The sequence below is a fragment of the Onthophagus taurus genome, chromosome 6, assembly GCF_036711975.1.
Source record: "Onthophagus taurus isolate NC chromosome 6, IU_Otau_3.0, whole genome shotgun sequence".
Lineage (NCBI taxonomy): Eukaryota > Metazoa > Arthropoda > Insecta > Coleoptera > Scarabaeidae > Onthophagus > Onthophagus taurus.
In genome coordinates this window covers 32,482,425-32,507,563 of record NC_091971.1, presented here as the reverse complement: position 1 = coordinate 32,507,563, position 25,139 = coordinate 32,482,425, and the positions used below count along the sequence as shown (strand labels likewise).

General features: G+C 35.3%; 2 protein-coding genes and 2 long non-coding RNA genes across 8 annotated transcripts in view; 2 read left to right on the top strand and 2 right to left on the bottom strand.

Annotated features, from left to right (window-relative positions):
- The first annotated feature begins 342 nt into the window (after positions 1 to 342).
- Positions 343 to 25,139, top strand: LOC139429924 (putative nuclease HARBI1). 3 transcript variants are annotated; one of them, XM_071196346.1, is made up of 7 exons: positions 343 to 864; positions 922 to 1,205; positions 1,265 to 1,484; positions 1,544 to 1,702; positions 23,396 to 23,426; positions 23,501 to 23,605; positions 23,662 to 25,139. In XM_071196346.1, exon 7 carries the CDS (start codon positions 23,731 to 23,733, stop codon positions 25,027 to 25,029), a length of 1,299 nt encoding a protein of 432 aa, XP_071052447.1. In that variant the 5' UTR covers positions 343 to 864; positions 922 to 1,205; positions 1,265 to 1,484; positions 1,544 to 1,702; positions 23,396 to 23,426; positions 23,501 to 23,605; positions 23,662 to 23,730; the 3' UTR covers positions 25,030 to 25,139. The 3 variants fall into 3 exon arrangements, with proteins under 3 accessions (XP_071052447.1, XP_071052448.1, XP_071052449.1); XM_071196347.1 differs by having other exon boundaries at positions 345 to 864; positions 23,662 to 23,775; XM_071196348.1 differs by lacking the exons at positions 23,396 to 23,426; positions 23,501 to 23,605; positions 23,662 to 25,139 and adding an exon at positions 1,764 to 1,845 and having other exon boundaries at positions 345 to 864.
- LOC139430029 (uncharacterized) lies at positions 4,684 to 6,132 on the top strand. Its single transcript, XR_011640598.1, has 2 exons — positions 4,684 to 5,867; positions 5,966 to 6,132. It is a non-coding gene; the product is annotated as an uncharacterized lncRNA (long non-coding RNA).
- Positions 15,394 to 17,112, bottom strand: LOC139430282 (uncharacterized). Its single transcript, XR_011640741.1, has 3 exons — positions 16,320 to 17,112; positions 15,816 to 15,925; positions 15,394 to 15,761 (listed from the first exon to the last, which is right to left on the bottom strand). It is a non-coding gene; the product is annotated as an uncharacterized lncRNA (long non-coding RNA).
- The window catches only part of LOC111420474 (transferrin-like), a 32,517-nt gene continuing 26,456 nt past the window's right edge, over positions 19,079 to 25,139 (bottom strand). For all 3 annotated transcript variants that reach the window (XM_023053473.2, XM_071196345.1, XM_071196344.1), the window contains exons 7-8: positions 22,988 to 23,349; positions 19,079 to 22,929 (exon numbers count right to left, since the gene is read on the bottom strand). In XM_023053473.2, the coding sequence (XP_022909241.2) occupies positions 22,744 to 22,929; positions 22,988 to 23,349 (548 nt within the window). In that variant the 3' untranslated portion in view covers positions 19,079 to 22,743. The remainder of the gene's footprint in view (positions 22,930 to 22,987; positions 23,350 to 25,139) is intronic.

Genomic DNA, 25,139 nt, shown 5'->3' with positions numbered 1-25,139 from the left:
AAAATTTGAAGGTCATAGACTTCAATGAATTACCTTTTTCTTGCACATCGTAATAATTTTTCATAAAACTAAACGAAAATCATAACAAAACTAACTACTTATAGTCTAATCCAAAATTGTAAATTTCCTAAATTTAATTAGTCTTTTTTTTTCGTTTCTTCGGAAACAGGGATTTTATTACAATATCTATCCAGGATACTGAAATAATAAAAAAAATATATAGAAAACTATAATAAATATATAAATAGAATTTTATTAGAAAAATTGTGACTTGTAACACTTTTGCACTAACAAACGACAACATTTTCAATTCAAAACTAAATAAGTCAATAAACGGGATGAAATTCTCCATATTTCTCTAAGGCCCACTTTTACCACCTCCTGTTATTCTTGCTGTTATCTTTAACCTCATGTTATGTCAAAAATCGTCTTTTACCACCGTTTTTATGTTACTGTTAGCGTTGACCTACCGGTTATTTTTGGCGTAACATTGACAGCCGGTTTCGGTGCCTGTTATCGGTCTGACCGGTAGGTTAAAAGTGATTCAACTATTTCCGCGAGGTGGCGTACCGTTCAAACAACACACGTGTGTCAAATTCATAACCTAAAAGAAACGAGCGGTGGTTGTGTTTGTATTGAAATGGATTTTGAACGTGAAAGTAGCAGTGACGAAGAGATGATTGAAGATCTGGAAGAAATCAAGGAATTATTTCCTATTCGTGGTGGCCGAGTCATGAAAGAAAGAATCGATCATGTTCATCATTTATCTGACGCCGAATTCGTAAAGAGGTTCCGCCTTTCCAAAGAATGTTTTCATCGGTTGTTGTCAGAGGTTGAAGAAAACATTAAACCACGAACGGAAAGGTATTGTATATTGTATAATTTAGTATCATTTGTAAAATAAAAGATATTATTTTCTAGAAATTCAGCAATATTTGCCTCAAACCGGTTATTATTAACATTAAGATTTTTTGCTACGGGTAATATGTTGCTGGCTGTGGCTGATTTTTGTGGGGTCAGTGAAGCTGCAGCATCTCAAATAGTGAAGTTGGTGGCAATAGCCATTGCCAATTTAAGACCCCAATACTGCAAAATGCCGGAGGGTGACGACATTGGAAAAGCGCAAAGAAGCTTTTATAACATTGCTCGATTTCCTTTGGTTATTGGCACCATCGATTGTACGCATGTACGAATTCAATCGCCAGGTATTGTTAGAAATATGATATACCAATGTATATCAAACATTTCTTATGTTATATTTTAGGTGGAGACCAAGCAGAAAATTTTAGGAATAGAAAAGGCTATTTTTCCTTTAATGTACAGACGGTATCGGACGCAAATCTGAAAATTTTAGATATAGTGGCTAGATGGCCTGGATCCACGCACGATCAAACTATTTTTAATAATAGCAGTATACGCAACAGGTTTGAACAGGGCCATTTTGGAAACGGTATATTGCTTGGGGACAGTGGGTATCGCAATACGTAAGTTCACACTGTAAGAGAATTATAATAAACATAGTAAATGAACTGTTCCATTTTAGAAATTATTTGTTAACTCCCCTTGTCGCACCAAGGACAGAGGCAGAGCGTCTCTATAATGAAGCTCAAATAAGGACCCGAAATGTCGTAGAACGGCAGTATGGGGTTTGGAAGAGACGATTCCAAGTTTTAAGATTGGAAATGAGGGTGGCGACGGAAAGGTAACAATTAGAACCAATTAGTTAAAAAAATTATTCCGTGATTATTTCTTTTATTTGTAAGGATACAACCAATCATTGTTTCAACGGCGGTTATTCATAATATATGCGTTGACATGAAGGAACCGTTAAATATAATAAACTAGGATTTATGTAAAAGTAAAAACTTTTTTGAGAAATATTAAAATGTTTTAATTCTATTTAAGTAGACATGTTTCGAAAACTAATGTTTCATCTTCAGTACCTAAATTTATGAAAAAGAAGAAACAAATTAAACAAAGGTTAACCGGAACGTATTAATAACGGTAAAATGAAAATCGGAATTTGAAAAGGTGAACTTACATAGAAAAATTATACAATATAATGGAATTAGTTAATAGGTGGGGTTCAGGAGTAGATCTAATTTCTTATAACTAATTTTACAATTAAATTTAAATTAGATTAACAAAATCACAGATTAAAAACTTCAACAAAAAAGGATAAAATCTTGGAAGGTATCGTAGGATAAGGGTGTGGCGTAAAAAACGTTATTATAATATAGCACGTACGGAATACAAAAAGAAAAATAAAAATTTTTGATTAATTAGTTAAATTTGTGGTATAAGCGAGAATATTTGTTTTCTATTATTTCATTTAATAAATTATCTGTGTTATTTTTAGATTGTTTGTATATTTCGTATTCTTCCAGTAAGTCCAGCTTCAAAGATTTAGGTTGGTTATGAATAAGTTCCATATTATTAAGACTTATTTTATGTTTAGTTTCTGTAATATGTTTGAATATAGCGGAATTTTTATCTTTATTATGTTCTTTAAAACGTGTTAATAAGTTTCTCCCTGTTTGACCTATATAAATTTTATTACATTCACTACAGGAAATTTTGTAAACTCCGTTAAGTAAGTGAAAGTGGAATTTATGTTTATTATTAACGAGCATATTGGAGATTTTAGTGTTGTTTTTAGTGGCTATGTGTATGTTATGTGTTATGTGGTGTAGTTGATTGATTGTGGGGTTGTAATGTGAAATAGAAATATATTTAGGTGGGAGTTTATAATGAGGATAAATGAATGAGATAACTTTATTGTTATGAACTTTGTAAAAGATGTTTTGCATGTCTTTAATGTTATAACCGTTGTTTAAGCCTGTTTTAGATTAATCTATTCACGATAGTTTTTGAAAAAAAAATTGATCTACTAAATATGTGATCTCGACAATGTTGATGAAAATTATACTTGCTTTTTTTTACTGTCTTGAATATGCACTTAGAACTCCAATGAGACCAAATTTATGAACGAAAATTGTTGAAAAAGAAAAGGCACCAAACATCATTGAAAACTCACTTTATTCTGTCTCGTAACAGCAATTTTTAAGAAAACGAAAACTGGTTTTTTTACTTGCGGGCGGAACGAACGTACACAAAAATTTCGGCACGAAAATAAAACGAAAATATACAATCTAATGGAATTAAATAAAATAAGAAAAATAAAAATAAAAAGAATGCAATTTTATCTAATGAAATTTAAACAAAGCCTATTTTTATAATATTGTAAATTTCTGAATTGAAATTTTCTGTGTTGAGGGGTGTGTTGATGGCTCTGTGGAATAAGAACCTAAACGCGGCTTCTTTATATTTGAAACTAGTGAAAGAATTTAACACTCACAATTTCAATTCCACTTCTTTAGCCATCGATATTGAAAGCCAATTACTTTTTAATCCCATTTTCCCTAAACTTAAAGCCGATCTCCTACACAATTTACATAAATTTAAATCCAAAAGAAAGAATTTTTCCACATATAACAGTTCCAATTCTAAATATCAAAATACCATTATCTCTTTGAAAAACAACCTTCTCAAACACGATATAATATGTACACCAGCAGATAAAAATGCAGGCCTAGTTTTAATTAATAAATCAGAATATATTTCAAAAACCTTATCTTTCTTTAACGACAATAACATTACCTTACTCCACAAAGACCCTCTTCCTTCTTTTACCAATAAACTTAAGGATATTTTGAAAAAATCATCAAATACCCTAAACAAATTTTTTCCTTCAAATAAAAAATACATACCCATGAATCCTCTACATCCCACTTTACACAGTCTAATAAAACTACACAAAACAGGTGAACCCATCAGACCCATAGTCAGCGATATCAACTCTCCTTGTCACCTTATATCTAAAGCCCTACATAGTATTCTAACTAAATCTTTCAATTTCAAATCCACATATTCTATAAAGAATTCTTCAGAACTAATTTCAAAACTTGATAAAATAAGAATAAACAAAAATACAAAACTCATCTCCCTAGATATAAAAAATCTATATACCAATGTCCCAATCAAAGAAACATTAAAAATCATAAAAAATTTTCCCAATTCCAAAAAAATTGAAAACAACAATAATCTTCCCATCAACATTACTAATAATGATATAAATAATTTGATCAACATACTTAAAAACATAACCAATCAAAATTTTTTCATTTTTAATGACCATTTTTATGAAATGGCTGATGGATTACCCATGGGTTCCCCCCTATCTGGCCTTCTTGCAGATTTTTATGTGTCCAACCTAGAATCTCAACTATTTTCTTTAAATAATCATTTTGCCACTAAATATATTAAATTCTATTGTAGATATGTAGATGATATCCTCATTCTATATGATGGTTCAGATGCTAATTTAATAGCCCTATTCAATTTAATAAACAATATCAGCAACCTTGATTTCACAATTGAGAAAGAAGTTAACAATAGCATAAATTTTCTTGATTTAACAATTTCCAAAAACACTCTTCCCTTAATTTCAACATTTTCCGTAAACCAACTACTACAGACACAATTATCCCCAAAAATTCTTTCACTAGTTTCAAATATAAAGAAGCCGCGTTTAGGTTCTTATTCCACAGAGCCATCAACACACCCCTCAACACAGAAAATTTCAATTCAGAAATTTACAATATTATAAAAATAGGCTTTGTTTAAATTTCATTAGATAAAATTGCATTCTTTTTATTTTTATTTTTCTTATTTTATTTAATTCCATTAGATTGTATATTTTCGTTTTATTTTCGTGCCGAAATTTTTGTGTACGTTCGTTCCGCCCGCAAGTAAAAAAACCAGTTTTCGTTTTCTTAAAAATTGCTGTTACGAGACAGAATAAAGTGAGTTTTCAATGATGTTTGGTGCCTTTTCTTTTTCAACAATTTTCGTTCATAAATTTGGTCTCATTGGAGTTCTAAGTGCATATTCAAGACAGTAAAAAAAAGCAAGTATAATTTTCATCAACATTGTCGAGATCACATATTTAGTAGATCAATTTTTTTTTCAAAAACTATCGTGAATAGATTAATCTAAAACAGGCTTAAACAACGGTTATAACATTAAAGACATGCAAAACATCTTTTACAAAGTTCATAACAATAAAGTTATCTCATTCATTTATCCTCATTATAAACTCCCACCTAAATATATTTCTATTTCACATTACAACCCCACAATCAATCAACTACACCACATAACTAAAACACATAACATACACATAGCCACTAAAAACAACACTAAAATCTCCAATATGCTCGTTAATAATAAACATAAATTCCACTTTCACTTACTTAACGGAGTTTACAAAATTTCCTGTAGTGAATGTAATAAAATTTATATAGGTCAAACAGGGAGAAACTTATTAACACGTTTTAAAGAACATAATAAAGATAAAAATTCCGCTATATTCAAACATATTACAGAAACTAAACATAAAATAAGTCTTAATAATATGGAACTTATTCATAACCAACCTAAATCTTTGAAGCTGGACTTACTGGAAGAATACGAAATATACAAACAATCTAAAAATAACACAGATAATTTATTAAATGAAATAATAGAAAACAAATATTCTCGCTTATACCACAAATTTAACTAATTAATCAAAAATTTTTATTTTTCTTTTTGTATTCCGTACGTGCTATATTATAATAACGTTTTTTACGCCACACCCTTATCCTACGATACCTTCCAAGATTTTATCCTTTTTTGTTGAAGTTTTTAATCTGTGATTTTGTTAATCTAATTTAAATTTAATTGTAAATTTAGTTATAAGAAATTAGATCTACTCCTGAACCCCACCTATTAACTAATTCCATTATATTGTATAATTTTTCTATGTAAGTTCACCTTTTCAAATTCCGATTTTCATTTTACCGTTATTAATACGTTCCGGTTAACCTTTGTTTAATTTGTTTCTTCTTTTTCATAAATTTAGGTACTGAAGATGAAACATTAGTTTTCGAAACATGTCTACTTAAATAGAATTAAAACATTTTAATATTTCTCAAAAAAGTTTTTACTTTTACATAAATCCTAGTTTAAATAAGTCAATAACTCAAAAAAGAAAATAAATATAAAGAAATAATGTTTAAACTAAGAAAATGGCTCTGCTTCATTAATAATTTCAGGTTCCTCTGTTTCTTCAGCACTTTCACTTATTTTCGGCTGTAAATTTTGGAAAAAACCATGATTCACAGCCGGTATGTAAGGTAGCAATGTCTTTACATTGTCATATTTTTTTTTTAAATTTTAATTGGTTCAAGATACTTTCTATCTAACTTCCTCGTTTTGAGATAGACACCTGGTCGTACATAACTCACCATGAACGGAATGTTTGACGTAAAAAACTTTAGTATTTTTATTACTAAATCGAAATGAAAACGCATTAGCAAAGTCTAAGTTATGGCCGGTATTGGTGCGCGAACTCTTTCTTATGTTTGTACGAGTAGGTGTAAAGTTTAAAAAATCTTCCTGCGTCATAACTGTGGCTGCAAAAGGTGTTTTTTTGTTTGATCGCCGTATAATATCGTACTATTATTCATTTGGACAAAAAACTTGTGGTGCATACCTTCGGTGTCGCTTTTCTATAAGTGCGAAGTCCCTATCAGAAGGAAGATGAGTATGACCACTTACGAGAAAATGGTGCGCTATTGTTTTAAATTTATTCTCCTTTACCAGTTGTAACCATAAACTCATCATTAGCCAATTTTTATTTTGCCCTGGGCAATTATCTGTAAATATAATTAGGTGGTCAATTTCGGTCTTCGTCATAAGAAATTTTAGGAGGATTGAAGCAACTTCATCACTTCCTCTTTTTGCTATATCTTCCGTCCAGAGAAACATGTGCCCTTTGCCATTTGTACAGGGTGGGCAAATTTGGGTGTTATTATAGGCTATCTCAGAAACTATAAGAGATACGAAAAAAGTAGGTGCCATGTCCCGGTCTCTTTTTTCGATACTAACCCAATTCTGCAAACACCAAACCTCTATCTTCTTTTGTTTTTAAGTTATAGCCAAAAAGTCAAATTTTCGTGATTTTAAAAAATGCTCATATTTTGTTTATTTTTGAAATTAGAGAAATGGGGCCGATACGTTCTTAAGACACTTTTTTAAGTATAATATACTGCCGTTGAAAAATTTTAAAAATATTTGATGATTTTTGAGATACAACACAAAGTTGTATTTTTTTAAATACAAACTATAGTAGATTATGGTGTTACTGAAAAGAGCATATTTTTAGCTTTCCAATGATGTATTGCACGCATGGTGTATTTGGGGAAAATAAGCGTTATTTTTTAATTCTAAAATATTAAAGATTAATATTCAAAATTTCAATTATAGTAGGCGAGGAAAACGTTAAATACCACCATACCCCTGGCACTTATTAACGTCGTGTTCGTACAAACTGACGTCATTTTTAGTATCGGGCCGATGGGATAGATGGCGCTATATTGCGTTATATTATGTAGATATCTACTTTATCTTGGCAGTTTAAATTAATAAATATTTTAGGATTTAAGTAGTCGTTTCGTCAATTTGTTTTTCTACTGTTTTCTAAGTTGTTTGTCAAGTTGGTTAGTGTTTTGATGCGGCTTTGTGTTTGATAGTAAATTTTAAAGAAATTTACGAAATTTTATTCGTGGTAAGTACATTTGATATACTTTTTTTTATTTATTTCATATTATTATATTATGATCTCCAGTTTCACTAATGCTCATAAACATTGATTATGGAACTGGATTAGGTATTTGTAAAATAAATATATATGCATCTTATTTTCTTGTAGCAGAAAATGTCAAAAAGTTGCGCCATTAGTGGATGCGTACAAAGGTATGGAAGTTTCTACCGATTTCCAAACCCACAAATGTATCCAGAAATATATCAAAGATGGGTTTTATGTTGTGTGTGAGAAAACCTGCTTCAGTGTGAACACTTGAGGGTTTATAATAATTTTCGAGTTTGTGATAAGCCTTTTCGACGAGAGGATGTTGGACGTAACAACAAATTGTTGAAAGGAGTAGTACATCATTAAATTTGCCAGTATGTGTATAAAATTATCAAAATGTTGTTAGGACTGAGGCATTTTTTTTCACATGTAGGATATCAGTACTTAGAAGTCAGTACTTCAAGTGCTTCGAATAACACGCCCACTACTCCACATGCAGATATGGGACTTTAGGTTGCTTCAATATCCACCAGTGCAATCTCATTGGAGCCTTCAGGTAAGAAATTATGTGTTTTATAAATCGAAGAGTATACCGAAGAGTTAAATTACTTCGTAAAATTTTTAACAGTGTATCATTAATCATTACACATTGTTTATAGTTATTGTTCTTTTATATTAAAATAAGACTTTATGTTTATGATAATAATTTTAATAAAAAGATTATTAAAATCCACAAATGATTTTATTTCTTTATTTAATTCCACACAAAAAAAATTAGAAAATATTAAATTTTAGATTTATCACGTTAGCCGCTATTTAATATTAGTACTGGGCCGAGCCGTTCGGAGCGCTGGTACCGTGTACAAAAATTTTACGTAAATGTCACATCTACATTACATTACATAGAATACATATCGGGTAGGCGGACCAACCAACCTTGCACCGCGACCCTAAGGATCTATTGTACCCCGATAGATATCGTTATCAAATTTCACCGTGCAGTCCAATGCTCTTAACGAACATTAATACCTTGCTCGGCGAAAGGTCATTCAGATCTTTTGAGGAGATAAACTGCGACCCAACAATCGAGAATCTGATACGGTTAACGGCAGGGCAGTGGCATAAAACATGCTCAACCGTCTCTGCTTCCTCCGCACATAGTCGGCATTCAACATCGTCGGCTAAACCCAACAAGTTGAGGTGTGCTTTTAATCGGCAGTGCCCAGTAAAAACACCCATTAGAACTTTTATGCTACTACGGGCAAGTCCCAAAATATTCCCGGGTTTGACAGTGGCGATGTTGATAAACACCTTAGTATGTCTCATTCCAGGAGAACTGGTCCACAGTAGGCGAAGTCTCTCTTCAGCCCACAGTCCAATCCTATATTTGGCCATCGCAAATGATACACCAACTGCTGGTTCCGGTCCCACAAACACTTCAGCGCTGCCATCTCGTGCTAGCTTATCTGCCGCTTCATTGCCAGCAACACAAGAGTGACCCGGGACCCAGATCAGAGAGACTCTGTTATCACAACTCAGTGTGTTTAGTGTTCTCTTACAATCATTAACCAAAGCCGACACCGTTTTCACGGCTTGCAGCGCCTGGAGAGCGGCTTGACTGTCTGAGAAGATTCGTACTGTCATGTTCTTCACCCCTCTTTCAAGAAGGATTTTAGTACCCATGTCAATAGCAAATACTTCCGCCTGGAATACAGTACAGTACGTACCCAGGCTGTAGGCTTGCTTAATTCGAGGTGTCTGGCAGTATACTCCTGCTCCTACCCCTTCAGGCGTTTTTGATCCATCTGTGTACAAGCAAATGTCTGCCCGAACCAGAGAATTTTCATTTTCGATCCAGGACTGCCGCTCAGGCAGTACAATCTGGTATCGAGCATTAATCACTGATAGTGATACCGCCAAATCTGACGGCATTGATAGCACAGTATCAGTGCTTATAATGTCTTCCGCAGCCCATTGGTAGGACATGTCGGAACAGTTTTGAGCATATTGCTTAAATCTGTAAATGGTTGTTCTAGCCACTTTCTCTATATGCAAATGCAGAGGAGATAGGCCAAGCAGAACCTCCATTGCTAGAGTTGGCGTTGTGCCTATCGCACCAGAAGCAGAACCTCCATGTCACATCTATATAAGTTATCTATGAATACCACTTAGTTACTATAGTAACGTGAGTTTACTGATCATTTCATTCATGAATTTTTCGAAACGAGTTTCCCGCTTAAAAATTCCTCAATATCTTTAAATACATAAAGCGATAAAATTAAAAAATGATTCTTTGAAAATGATAGATAAGGCTCCATATACCATATAAACATCGTTGCAATGGAAAGTCCGCTGCCCAGTTTATGATCCCTAATCTTCCTCTATCTCACCCAATTTCAAAAGAAAAGGTTGCTAATATGAAAAAACTTCTAAATCTCCTGGTTGGGGAAAACAGGGACGATACTACCGAAGATTTCATTCATTGATACCCAACTGTTCTAACCTTACAACCAGTAAGTTTAGTAGAAGAAGATGACACAGTCTACGACTGTTTAGTTCCTAAAGTTGTTGTTCATATTTAATTATTCATTAATTAATATGTTTCTTGTATTTTTAATAAACAAACTTTATCTACAAATCAGTGTTTATTGGTGAACAAAGTAAGGGATAAGATACTGAGAAATTTAAATCAACTCTTCAAAGTTTTTATTCATTGGTACAAAACCAACTTTATCCTGCATAATGGTACAAGAGCAACTTTCTGTCATATTCGTGCAAAACCATATAGCAATTAGTAGTAATTACTGTCCGAACTCGCCTACTATAATCAAAATTTTGAACTTTAGCGCTTAATAATAATATATATGTTAACTATTTAAACACACTCCTCTGAATGGCTAAACAACTCTTTATTATCCAACGGTTACACTTAATCCAACGGTTTTTTTAAACTGCTCTACTCTAAACCTTATGACTACATATGTGCCAGTTTTTAAATATACACACCACAAGAACCTCCCCACGCCATCTATCGTACAAAAGCCGCACCACACATAAAGGACGCTAACACTCGGCCACCCTGATGTTAATCGCGCACCCGCGCGATGTTATACTTCATAATCACTTAAATATGTGGGTTTTCTTCGTATTCGTCGAGTTGTAGATTCCTCTCCGATTTCTATCGTTGAAGCACTGCGACAAGGCGGATCGTCTTGCTCCTTCTCACTCTCATCTGAGGGTGAGTCTTCCTCGGTTTCATCATCCGACTCCTCATGATTTTGGTATATTTTTAATTGCGATACATGGGCAGTTGTGGCAAACTTTCGCTGGTCTTCTACGTCCAAGGTTGCCACTCGATATGTGTCGCTTGGCAGTACGGCGATCACTTCTAACGGCCCTCGGTACTTATCTTGTAGCTTTGTCGGTTCGCCATCTCCCGGCTTCGCGACACGCTTCATAAATACTATGTCACCAACGTTATATTTTAAACCTGAATATCTTTTTCGGTCATATCGTTCTTTATATCGAATTTGTTCTTTTTCGATCACATCGCGCACTTCACGTTGTACAGTTTCAGATGGTATCCACTCGTTCTGCGCGTCTTTAGCTACTGTTTTTAATTTAGCGGATCCAAATTTTGGCAAATACCCGTAAAGTACTTCGTACGGCGTCTTACCAGTGGTTTTGTTTACCGCAAGATTTAAATTCTGCTCTATTTGAATTAGATTCGTATCCCATCGGTCCTCTTCTTCTTTTTCAGTCATTAAACACGGAATTAATGTTCGGTTTACTCGTTCCACTTGACCGTTCGCACTTGGCCATTGAGACGAATTTAGCGTTTGTTTAATACCACACTCCGTCATGAATTTCCGAAAATTGTCCGATGTAAAACTTGTTCCCCGGTCACAGATAATTTGATCTGGAATCCCGAATTGATCAATGAACTTTTTCAATACACGAATTGTCGAAACAGTCTTTGTATCACGAACCGCATACAACTTAACAAACTTAGTCAACGCGTCCACGACCACCAGTATGTGTACATTTCCCTTCTTGCTACGAATTAATGGTCCTAGGTGATCAATGTGAATGCGTCCAAACGGACGCTGAGATACAGGTATTGGATGTAGTTCTCCCGGTTTCTTCCCACTTGGAATCTTTGATAACAAACATTCAACACAAGCTCGAATATGACGTTTCACGTATGATCTCATGCCTCCAAACCAATAATACTTTCGAATGCTCGCCATCGTTCTATCCACTCCGAAATGTCCTTGTCCATCATGGTGTTGTACCACAATACTTTTCCGGACACTTTTCGGTACAACGTAGAGTTTTCTCTCTATTTTTCCCACCTTCACGTTTCGTACTAATCTAGAGTTATCAATCTCATACAATTTTACTTCTTCTTCTTCTTGTCGTATACGTTTAGGCTTTTTAAGAAGTTCAATTATTCTTTTCAGTTTTGCTGCTTCACTAAGGGGTAGTTGCAGATAGCCCTGTGCCAGATCCAACGTCGTAAATAATTTGGCATTCTGTAAATTTTCTAAATGTTCGTCCAAACTGGCTATCGGAAAGTTTTTCTTTATCGTCTGTTGGTTCAACCTCCGATAATCCACAACTAGACGCGGTTCACCCGTTTTCTTTTTAACTAATAAGACCGGACTCGCGTAAGGAGAATCGGTCTCCGTCACGATTCCATTTATTTTCCATTCATTTACAATTTCTGCGATAGTTTTTCTCTCGTCAATGTTTGCGCGATATGGTTTCGATCTTACCGGCACCCCCGAATCGTCAATATCCATAGTAATCGCATTTGTGCATCCTAGTTCCGACACATTCAACGCAAAACAGTCACGATATTCGTTGCACAAATCCACCAATTTGTCAATCACTTCGTCCTTTGTTTCACTGTCTACCCGGAGCATATCCACTGTTATGGGTTCCTTCGACGGTATTTGTTCCGAAATAGTGTTTATATCACGCACAATCCCAACCACGTCGTCCTTCATAAATTGTTTTGGATTCTCACTTTTGTTTTTCATTGGTACAAGTACATCAATGTTCGCTACCTTTGCTTTGATTAGCTGCATTGAATTGTTAGACACAATAACGTCCTCAGCAGCCACCACACATTCGCGTCGCGATCGATCAAGTTCGCTGATTTCACTAAACGGCAACGAATCATCCCAACCAAACACGAGACTGTCTTTAACTCGAGCGTAAGCTAACTCCGGAGCTTCCGTAAAAGATCGACCAATTATCACCGGCACGGATTGAGCGTTCTCTGGAACCACAAAAATGTCCACGTTATTTACGAACACTTCGTCCACCATTACCCGCGCGATTATCTTCTCGCTGCACTTTACTGGTTTTCCCTCTCCGAATCCCGTAAGCTCAATATTTGTTTTCTGCCGATTTTTCTCATCAACCAAGTGAGCTTGAATTGTACAAACGGCGCTCCCTGGATCGACTAAGGCCACATACTTTTTCTCGTTCAATAGGATTCGCTTAAAGTACTTTTCAATACCGCTGTTGTATGTCGTTGTTGTATCTTCTATTACACGAACTTCCCTTCTATCACTATCTTCTTTTCTCCATCTGCAATCTTTACGTTGATGCCCTGGTTTGTTGCACAAAAAGCATACTGCTTCTCGTTTTAGACATTGTGATGCCATATGTCCCAACCCTCCACATCGGAAACATTTTATACCTTCTGACTTGTTTCTACGTTGATCTTGCTCACCTTCGTTTTCCCCTACGCTTTTCCGCAACATTGTACCTTGTGATTTTGTATTTTTATTTCCTGTGGTTGATTCTCTTTTTTCGTGAACTTCCTTTCTCTTTTCAATTAATCGTTCACTATTTACGATATCCTGGTACAATTCATCTAAATCGCCGTAAGACTTAACGCATAAATTACCGGCAATCACTCTCGAATAAAGACCTCGTAAGATCTCCTCTTTTATCTCGTTATTGTTTAATTGTAATGCTCTGCATAATTTATATTTATCATGATAATACGACATCACGGACTCGTTTTGTTTTTGAATTCGTTTTCGCATACGGTCCCATTTTTCTCCCGTACTAGTAGGTTCGATGAACGTTTTCTCAAATTTTACCCTGAAGTCATCCCAATTTCGGATATCGCCGCTTCGTGCGTTATACCAATCGCGTGCAGGTCCTACGAGATGGTTTCTCGCCGTTTCGATTTTAATACATTCCGGCCACTTATACATCGAAGCACTATTTTCGATACCTCTTATCCATTCTGCGGCGCACAACAAATCAACATCTCCATCGAACGTTGAAATGGTTTTATTTAAGTCAGGCATTATTTGGAATTGCTCTGGTTTACTACTTGCAAGTTCGGCTTTTCTGGTATTAGTCTCGGCTCGCATTTCTCGCAAACATTCGGTCAGTGCGATCAACACGTTCTGCATATTTCCGCCGTCTATTCCAGTTGAACTTTCCGCCATGGTCGAAGTTCCTGCTTTGTTTAAATTGAAACAAAAGCCCCCTGTTTCTGCTTTATTCGGTTCGGTGTTGTTTGACGGCAACTCACTATGTGGATCACTCATAAGTCCAGAATAATCTTGGACGTGGAATCTGTCCAGCGAAAATCACTTCACGGTAGATCCAGACGTTTGGGCACTTCACTTCACAGTAGGTGGTCCAGACTTTTGGGCACTTCACAGTAGATCCAGACTTTTGTGCACTTAACTTCACAGTAGGTCCAGACTTTTGTGCACTTCACTTCACAGTAGGTCCAGACTTTTGGTCACTTCACAGTAGAACTTATCCCTATCCCACTTCTGATATGTTAACTATTTAAACACACTCCTCTGAATGGCTAAACAACTCTTTATTATCCAACGGTTACACTTAATCCAACGGTTTTTTAAACTGCTCTACTCTAAACCTTATGACTACATATGTGCCAGTTTTTAAATATACACACCACAAGAACCTCCCCACGCCATCTATCGTACAAAAGCCGCACCACACATAAAAGAACGCTAACATATAATAGTAAGCGCTACTATTTTGGAATTGAAAATTAACGCTTATTTTCCGCAAATACACCATACATGCGATACATCATTGGAAAGCTAAAAATATGCTCTTTTCATTAACATCATAATCAAGTATAGTTAACTTTGTGTTGTATCTCAAAAATCATTAAATATTTTAAAAAATTTTCAACGGCAGTATATTCTACTTAAAAAAGTGTCTTAAGAACGTATCAACCCCATTTCTCTAATTTGAAAAATAAACGAAATATGAGCATTTTTTGAAATCACGAAAATTTGACTTTTTGGCTATAACTTAAAAACAAAAGAAAATAGAGGTTTGGTGTTTGCGGGATTGGGTTAGTCTCGAAAAAAGAGACCGGGACAATTTTGTCAATTTTGCAAAAGTATATGAACAATTAATTTATAATACCATTTATCGCCACACCCAATCGTTTATATCCCTTTATCAATACGGATTCGTGCCTAGACGGTCGACGGTTATTAATTGAAGTTTGAATTGTGCTATAGAACAGTGGCTTTTGGTTTTTAATATGTTTATTGTTGGTAAATACGTTAATTTTTGTTTCTTTTATTTCGATTTATATTAATTTAAGGTTAACTAGAAGATTTTTTTGAAACACTTGTAAGAAGAAATAAATACGGTTTTGTTAAAATTTATTTAATATTTTTTAATGTTTAATTCAATAAAAAATGTGTTTTTTACATAAAAATACATTCCTTAATGCTTCAGTTACATTTTCAGGGTTACATTTCTGGTCAAGTTAACATCTGACATGCATAGTAAGAGATTGTCCCTAAAACGAAGTTTAGTGTCCAAGAAGCCCCAACAACGGGGCTATTTGGACATTACTTTTTTATATATTTTTTGTTGTTTGTATAAGGTATTTTCAATGTTGTATGATAACTATATAATCCTCAAGGTTAGGTACGATGAATAAGTTTCTGTTGCCCTAACTTTATTTCTTCACTTTTAATCTTGAAAAATTTGCAAAAAACTTGTCCAAGTAACCCCATCTTGCGGTACCTTACTGATAGAGTGTGCTGTGTATTTTATAATGGTTTTCAATCCCATAGTTACTCACCTACATCTGGAATTCATCAGAGGTCCATCCCAGGACTGCTGTTATTTATTCTCTACATAAATGATTTATTACACTCAGTTTCCTGTCCAGTGCTTGCTTACGCTGATGACCTGAAAATATTTATGAAGGTTGGATCATTGGAAGATAGTCGAATGTTACAAGACAATATACAGTGTGTTAATTAATTATTGTATCCGACGTCATCATTGCAAGTATACAACCAATATCTCAGTGTAATACGCCAATCGCGTATTGCAATACCAATACTGTGATATTAGTTGCATACTTGCAATGATGACGTCAGGTACGATAATTAATTAACACACTGGAGATGTGGTTCAGGAGTGGTGCCAATCTAATTCCTTTTCACTAAGTACCAATAAATGCTCTTAGTACCATTTACTAAAAAATTGAATAACATCGATACGGTTTATATGACTGTTTCGAGTTTTTTAACTAAAGTCTATACTACAAGAGATCTAGGTATGATTTTTGATTACGTACTTTCTTTTTTGCCCCATATTGAAGAGATGTCGCGGGCTTAGAGCACTTTGGGTTTTATCCTGAGGATCATGGGTCGCGTTGGCGATTCAAGTACCCTAAGAACGCTGTTTATAGCTTTGGGTGTATCTAGACTTCAATACGCTTCAGTAGTATGGTATCCTGTTTATACGTCGCATCGACTGATGATTGAAAAAGTTCAGCGTCGCTTTTTAAAGTATCGTATGGATGGTCAATATCCGCCAAGAGGGGTGAACTACTTGGACCTATTACATCGCCCCGAATTTCCTTTCCTACAAAACCAGAAAAATGAATCACAGTGCATTGTACTTGCAGAGGTTGTGGTGTAGTGAGATAGATTGTGCTTGGTTATTGTCGCTAGTTAGTTTAGTGGTGACATCCAACGTAAATGAACGTTTTCAATTGTTAATTTGAATTGATAGTGATTTCATGTTTTTTTTTGAAATTACATTGTTAGAAAGTATTAATATTGTTTTTAATTTGTCTACTATTATTTTTTTGTTGTAATTTAAGTTTATGTTTTTGTATGTAATTATGCGATATTTTGCCCTTAATTTGGTACGCTGCTGGGCAATAAAGTATATTATTATTATTATGGTTTCCTCATTTGTGGTGATTTCAATATCCCGGAAATCGGGTGGTCCCTTGACCCCGTTCGCCGTTACTGTGTCCCGTTCAGGCCTACTTCGCCAAGAGCTACAGAGTTCTTGGACTCCGCCTCCTTGGCTGGTTTATCCCAATTAAATCATTATTGTAATGAATTCGGTAACATCCTTGATCTTGTTTTTTCCTGTAATGTATCTCTGTAATGCGAGGTGGATTTAGGTCATCATGCAAATTCATAATTTCTAGAAATTTATCCCACTGTAGTGGATCAATATATTTATAATCTTAAAATGGCATCTTTTGATGAAATCACTATGTATGTACTTAAGTGAAGTGCCCTGGCGGAATCGTTTGAGCAGTGGAATCGTGGATGAGGCTACTGCTTATTTTTACGAAATGCTATCTGACGCTTTTAAACTGTTCGTACCACGCAAACGAGTCTTCGGACTCGGTTTTCCGTATTGGTTCTCAAAAGACACTATAAGTAATTCGTGAAAAACGTAAGATGCACAAGAAGTGGAAGCGGTGTTAAAATCACCTCGACTATATAACTTTTTCCCTTTTGAGGGGTCGCTCAAAGTTTCTTATCGATCGTGATTATAGCAATGTTATTGTTACCAAAAGGTTTTGGCCATTTGTTAGAGCTAAGCGCGCGATACGTGATTTGCTTGCAGAAGTTACGTTTGACGGTGTCACTGTCTCTACAACTTGAGCATGTTGAGGTCTTGAAAGCTCTTGGAGCCGTTAACCCTTCCGGAGGGCCAGGTGGTGACAGGTTCAAAATTGCTGTGAATCTCCTAGTGAACCGTTATCAATCTTGTTCAATAGATCTCTGAGAGACTGTATCTTCCCGCTAATCTGGAAGCAGCCCTCTGTGGTGCCTATTTTTAAATCTGGATGTAGAAGCTTAGTCGAAAACTATAGACCAATTTTTTTGTTGTCCATTTTCGGCAAGGTCCTTGAGAGTTTAATTTACAAGCCTACTTTTTACAACTTTGTTATCTTTAGATCTTCTGCTGCGTGTCTAATCCTAGAGACTGTTCTGCTCTTCAGCTAGATCTATATGAACTTGCTCAATATTGTTTTACAAATTTTATCACCATAAATTATAGCAAATGCTTTACAATTACTTTTACAAAATAGGACCTTGTCCTATACGCTTTGGCTACATCATTGGAGGAAAGTTGTTGAAAAGGGTTACTTCTATGAGGGATTTGGGCGTGACGTTTGATACTAAACTATTGTGTAATGATTACGTCGATTTGGTGGTTAGCAAGGCTTTAGTATGCTGAGTTTCGTCATGATATCAGCTGCTGATTTTGTTGACACTAATTCATGAATGACTCTCTATTATACGTACGTATTTAACATTTTGAATTACTGCACTGTTGTATGGAATCCACAATATGATATATTCGTAGATCGACTAGAGTGTATCCAAAAAAGATTCCTTTGTTTTTTATGCTGGAAATCTCATACTACCTATATGACTAGGACTCGGCGTGCCAATCTTTCCACTTTTTACGACACAGCCAGCGGTGACTTGTTAATGACATAATACTTTTATATAAAATAATTCACAATATTTATAATTCATCTTCGCTTACATCACTGATTTACTTTCACGTCCCGGCCAGATCACTTCGTTTTGATTTTCGTTGTGCTCTGCTGGCTCTGCTGGCCGTCTTTCCATTGACAAAAGGGGGATCCTCGTTGCAGTTGGGAACATGTCGTATATTGATTAATTAATACTTAGTTCTTGTCCTATCGCGAGTGATTGTTAGATACCTCGATTTTTCACTTATTTTTAAACTATTATACTTTATTGTTTTCTTACTTCTTTTCTCTGTTGTTTTTGTCAAACTACTTAAGCAAGTGCTGTGCTGTGTCCCATGAGAGTAGATAAATAAATAAATAAATAAATGTTGTTTGCTAGATCCTCGCTACTCGCCTTTATCAACCCCTATATTTAATCTTTGGTTGTTCTGGTAATCCCGTTTCGTTCGTCTACAGATTTTGTCGCTTTTTCTTCTTGCTTCCTTGAACAATTCCACCCTTTGTCGTATTCATTTTTCGGTCGCCGCGCGTCGTGTCTTTATTGTTTGCGTAGGTAAAATAATAAAAGTAAAATAAAATTAATTTTTTAATTCATTTATTATTCTTTTACAAATGTTCTACAGATTAGTGTTACAGATAGCATGGTGACTTATGTATTGCTCATACCGGGTGTCTCAGCGACACCGGTCATTAGAAAAATTGACCAAAAAAACTCAAAAAAATTTGAGAATGCAGACTTAAGTATTATCAATTACGTTCTCTTCATCTAAAATATTTTCAGATTTCTAACACTTCCGGTTATACCGGAAGTCGCCACCTACTTTATTTTTTTAAATGAAACACCCTGTATATTTTTACATATTTGGATTTGTCTGTTTTGAAGGTTTATAAATAACTTTACTTTTTGCAATTTGAACCAGCAATTCTCGAGTTATTCGAATTTTTCTAGAAAAATTTGCTCCAGCGGACATTTGTTCAAAAAATCATAGAACACTCAATTTTTGAGATATCAATTTAGGATTCAGAACATGCTTAAACAACATGATGGAGTATGTTTTGGTGCCGAGAACGGCTGTCTAGATCTTTTGGTCCCGTTACTATGATACGTTAACTTTTCGAAATTTGGAAGCACCATAACTTCACTTTTTTAAATGGCAACCCCCATATTTTATTACTTAGTCGTCTTCGGCGTCTCATTTTACATCTTTTATATTCCATATGTCCTATGCCTAACATTAATAGTTTGAGAAATAATTAGGGTTTTTTGAAAAATGCTCACGTATCATATGGATATTAACCTAATGTGCCATGGAAAACAAATGTTTAATGACTTATTGATAAACGTCAAAGTCTAACTTAGGTTGTTTGATGCTTGTGAGTCTAAAACCAGTTAAAATGGATATTAATAACGTAAATAATCTTTATACAAATGAAGAAATCCATAATTTATTTTTTGTGCACGAAAAGTGCGACAAAGTTCTTAGTAGAACTTGCAGAATGTTTAATGACAATTATACACATTTATCTTCGATGACAAAAGGTAAATTTAGAGGAATAGAAGCAAATTTTTTGCATTTTGGACGAATTAATCATGTGTTAAACTGACCAAAAAATGTAGTAGATAATGCAACGGAAGAGGTGAATACCTTGACTTATTTCGAGCCCAGTCCCAACACCTCAATTCGAGCTGCCAAAGAAGATCTGGGAATCATACTACGAACTTTGTCGCGCTTTTCATGCAAAAAAAAATAAATTAAGAATTTCTTGATTTGTGTAAATATTACTTTCGTTATTGTTATCGATTTTAACTCGTTTCAGCACTAATATTAAGGGACATAACAGATAATTATTAGCTCACATGCATCAAGTGACGTAAACAAGTGAGTCTTTGACAAGAACTCATTGAGAAGGCTTGTTTTTCGTGGTACACTAGGCTAAATATCCATATGATATGTGTGCATTTTTCAAAAAACCCTAATTATCTCCCAAACTATTAATATTAGGTATGGGTCATATGGGATATAAAAGATGTAGAATGAGACACCGAAGACCACTAAAAAATAAAATATGGGGGGTGTCATTTAAAAAAATGAAGTTATGGTAGTTCCAAATTTTGAAAAGTTAACGTGCCATAGTAAAGTGATCAAACGTTCTAGACCGCAGTTCTCGGCACCAAAACATACTCCATCATGTTGCTTAAGCATGTTCTCAATCCTAAATTGATATCCCAAAAATTGAGTGTTTTCTGATTTTTTGAACAAATGTCTGCTGGATCAGATTTTTCTAGAAAAATTCGAATAACTCGAGAACGACCGAATCAAATTGCAAAAAGTAAAGTTATTTATAAACTTTGAAAACAGACAAATCCAAATATGTAAAAATATACAGGGTGTTCCATTTAAAAAAATAAAGTTGGTCGCGACTTCCGGTATAACCGGAAGTGCAAGAAATCTGAAAATATTTTAGACGAAGAGATCGTAATTGATAATACTTAAGTCTGAATTCTCAAATTTTTATTTTCGCCAGAATCCCAGAAACGTCTAATGACCGGTCTCGCTGAGACACCTGTATATGCCAGAAATATAGTTAAGGACATAAAAACATCAAAAATGACAACTTACTACAATAATTACTAATATAAAGAACAAATTGACGCAGGCAGACATTGAACATATATGGTGTCAATTCAGAAATACTCTTTTGGAAGTAGGAAGGCTAGCTATGTGATAGTTATAAGAAGAATAGCAACAAGAAGCAAATGGCGCGGTGGTCTGAATAAATAAGACAATGTATTAAAAATAAAGAAATATGTTTAGAAAAATTGTTTAAACATAAAACTATGTGGAGTTATGATGAATATAAGCAGAAAGAAGAATAAAGGAAATCGTGATAGAAGCAGAGAGACGGACTTGGGTGGACTTCGGAGGGTGGAAAGAAACAATAAATAAAGCCAAAAGCTATTTTTTAGGATATTGACAGTAAAGAATAAAAATGGGGAGAAGAAGGATCATTTCGAGAAACTATTGAATATAATGGAGCAAGGAAATATAGGTGCAATAGAATCTTTACAACAACAGGAAGGGTCACGAAGAGCAATAGATGCACCATGAAGAGAAATAATGGGGGAATTAGAACAAGTCATAAAAGAATTAAATCGAGAATTAAAGAACGGAAAAGCACCCGGACAAAACACGATAACTACTAAACTGATAAAGTATATGGGGCACCGGGCGAAAATGTGTTTCTGCATATATTGCATAAAGTGTGGCAACAGAAAGTAATCCCAAAAGACTGGCAAATGGCGTTAGTAGTCCCGATACATAAAAAGAATGACAAAAAAGACTGCAGGAACTACAAAGAAATAACAGTACTAGAATGGGCAATACTATAACAAATTCTTGATAACAAAACTAGGCCAACAGTTGAAAGAAAATTAGATAAAGTTCAAAGAGGATTTGAAAAAGGCAGGAATATACAAGACAACACATTCACAATCCAAAAATAGTTAAAAAGATTATGCAGACAATGGAATTTTTTTTGGGATATATTGACTTGAAAAAATCGTTTGATAGTGTGTCAAGGAAGAAATTATGGAATGTTAATGCTGTGGTATATGGAAATTTAAGATCGAGAGAATTTATGTCGAAGAATGGCCTTCGGCAGGGAGAAGAATTGAGTCCAAGTGTGTTTATAGCACATATGGATGAATTATAATTATAACTAAGTGGAAAAGGTATAATAAGATTAGAAACAGCGATATAAGAAGGGAATGGAATATTGCAAAATTTTGCATCTGGCAAAGCATGAGAAAGCATGGTGTAAGTTTGTACACCGAGTGGGAACAACAGATAGCATGTTAATCATGCAATTCATTGAAAAATAAAATAAGCCAATACTTAATCTTGCTCATTGCTCAAAAGACAGGCTTGTGGGGTTAGTCTACTTTTACTCTCGTTGCCTCTCGTTAAGGTAAAATTTTTGTATAAAGCCGTGTTGAAATAATTTTGTTCATTTCTATCTTCTACTTTCATCGAAGCAAGGTCGAGAAATTGTTAAGATGGTAAGATTGAGGTTACGGCAAAGAATTGAGGCAATTATGATATACGTATTACGTGACAGAAACCTACATAAAGCAGTGAGAGTGTTTCATGAACGATTTTTTGTGAACTTTTAGTTTTTTTGTTGTATTTATCTTATATTTAACGTTTTCAAATTAGATAGGGAGTGGACTGTATAGTTATAATTAAAAACTATTCAGAAAAATTGTAACTATTACAACAATTGTTGTAAAAAACGTAATTGAAGAATTATCTACACAAAATGCTTTGTTGTGTCCGTTTTCATAATGGTTGATATGATCCAAGAGTTTAACATAATTCTTGATAATATCTTTCTCCGAAGATGGCAATTCAAGTCCTTTAGTTGTATCCTTAAACACAAATAAGTGATTTACACGTTTTACTGAAAAAATAAGTTACAAATATTACTTTAAAAAGTAAATCGTTTATATTATTAAAAGAATCGAATAATCCAAAAGGTTTATGAGGGTAATTAGAAAACCAGTATTCGAATTCCAACAATGCTAATTGGCTATCGTTGTTTAATGGGTCATTATTTCTCGTTATAATCTCGCTTGATGTCACAGTAGATAAATAACACCCTTCGTCCACATCAAAACTATCCAACATCGAAAATGTTCCATTTTTGCACATCACACTAACGTTAGTGGGGAACTTTATTGTAGGATCTTTGACGATCACAGCAAAATCTCCTTTTTCCTCTAAACATTTGAGCGCACTAGATGTGTTAAAATATAAGTTTGTCGCTTCGGATGCGTCACAAGTATTTCCTAAAATAAAAATTTTCGATTTGTTAAATTATTTTTTTTATTCAAGGGATTGCGGACAATGGAACCTTATATGTCATGTGAGTGATTTCTTTTAAATTTAATAGTAGTATTATAAACCGAAGTGGTGGATCACTTCTTTTCTAATCTGTAGAGGGATGACACAATGAATGATATCATTAGAGACGAAGAAATGCGGGTTGGTAACTTTGTTTTCAAAACGCTGAAAGAACTAGCAGTAACCCCATAGCTAATCACGGTACGTACACACTTTATACCTAGTTGAATCATAAGGTAATTGAGAGGGTTTTTTAGCATGGTGAAAGTGACATATTATATTTATATTTTTCGGAACACCTAATTGCGAGAGTGAAGGAAATATACATGGAGACGATGGCTAGGATAAAAGTGGGAGATAAGCTGAGCGACGTGTTCTGGACGACGAAGGGACTGAGGCAGAGATGTCCGCTGAGCCCAAGTCTGTTTGCACTGTATACGGCGGACCTGGAGGAAAGATTGGGGAAGGGGCAGATGGGAGGATTGGTGGTGGGAGGTAGAAAGGTGCATATGTTAGCATACGCGGATGACATCGTGGTCATGGCGAGAGAAGCGGTGGAGATGAAGGAGATGATAAAGACATTGGAAAAATATTTTAGGGGGAAGGGGCTGGAAGTAAATGTGGGGAAGACAAGGATGATGAAGTTTTGTAAGGGTGGGAGAAAAAGAACAGAAAACTGGAGATGGGAGGGAAAGGAGATCGAGGAGGTTAGGGAGTATACTTACTTGGGGTATGTGTTTAGGGAGGATAACAGGGAGGGGTCGCATGTGATAGCTATGGCAAAAAAGGCGAATAAGGTGATGGGACAAGTATGGGGTTGGGGGAAGAGAGTCTTTGGAAGGAATGTGGCAGCGAGGAAGATTATGTTTGAAGGTCTGGTTAGCAGTGTGATGATGTATGGGGCAGAGGTATGGGGATGGAGGGAGCAGGGACTGCTGGAGGACGTGCAGGCTAGATATTGGAGATGGGTGCTTGGGGTGGCGAGAGAAACACCGGAGTATATAGTGAGGGAAGAGGTAAAGGTGGATAAGGTCAGGGTGGAGGCGGGCAGGAGGGCAGTGAAATATGAAGAAAGAATAAAAGGGAGGCCAAGCTGCGGGATCCTGGGGGAGTGTTGGAGGGAAATTAGAGAGGGAAAGGTCAGATATGGGAAAGGACACAGAGACAACTATTATAGACGAGCGGGCTACTCGGTAACGGAGATAAATAGTAGACGAAGGGTGGGTAGGGAGATGTGGAGGGAGTTGAGAGACAGGGACCGAGATGTGCAGAGACAGGAAAGAAGGACACAAATAAAAGAGGGAAGGTATAACGAAAGATACAGGAACATAATTACGGAGGGGCTGCCTAGATACTTGTTATTGGAAAGAGATGAGGAAGGGAAAAAGTTGGTGGCTAGGTTCCGTTGTGGAAACGAGGAGAGAGCCAACAAATACTGGATGGCCGATGAGGAGAGGTGGTGTAGGCTGTGCAGGGAGGAATGGGAAACGTTAGAACACATGCTGAATGGGTGCAGTGGGTTGAGGGAGGAGGAGATGGACCGAAGGCAGATCTTAGGAGAGGGGGGAGAGGGGAAACGATGGATGAGAATGGTGATGGGGGTGAGGAGACAAAGGGATGGGTGAGGGGATGATTGGGCCGAGGAGCCGAGGGCGTGGAAATGGAGGAAGAGGGTAGAGAGTGAAAGTAATATTTGAATAATGTAATAGTATATTAAAAAACAAGTTTCGTAAGA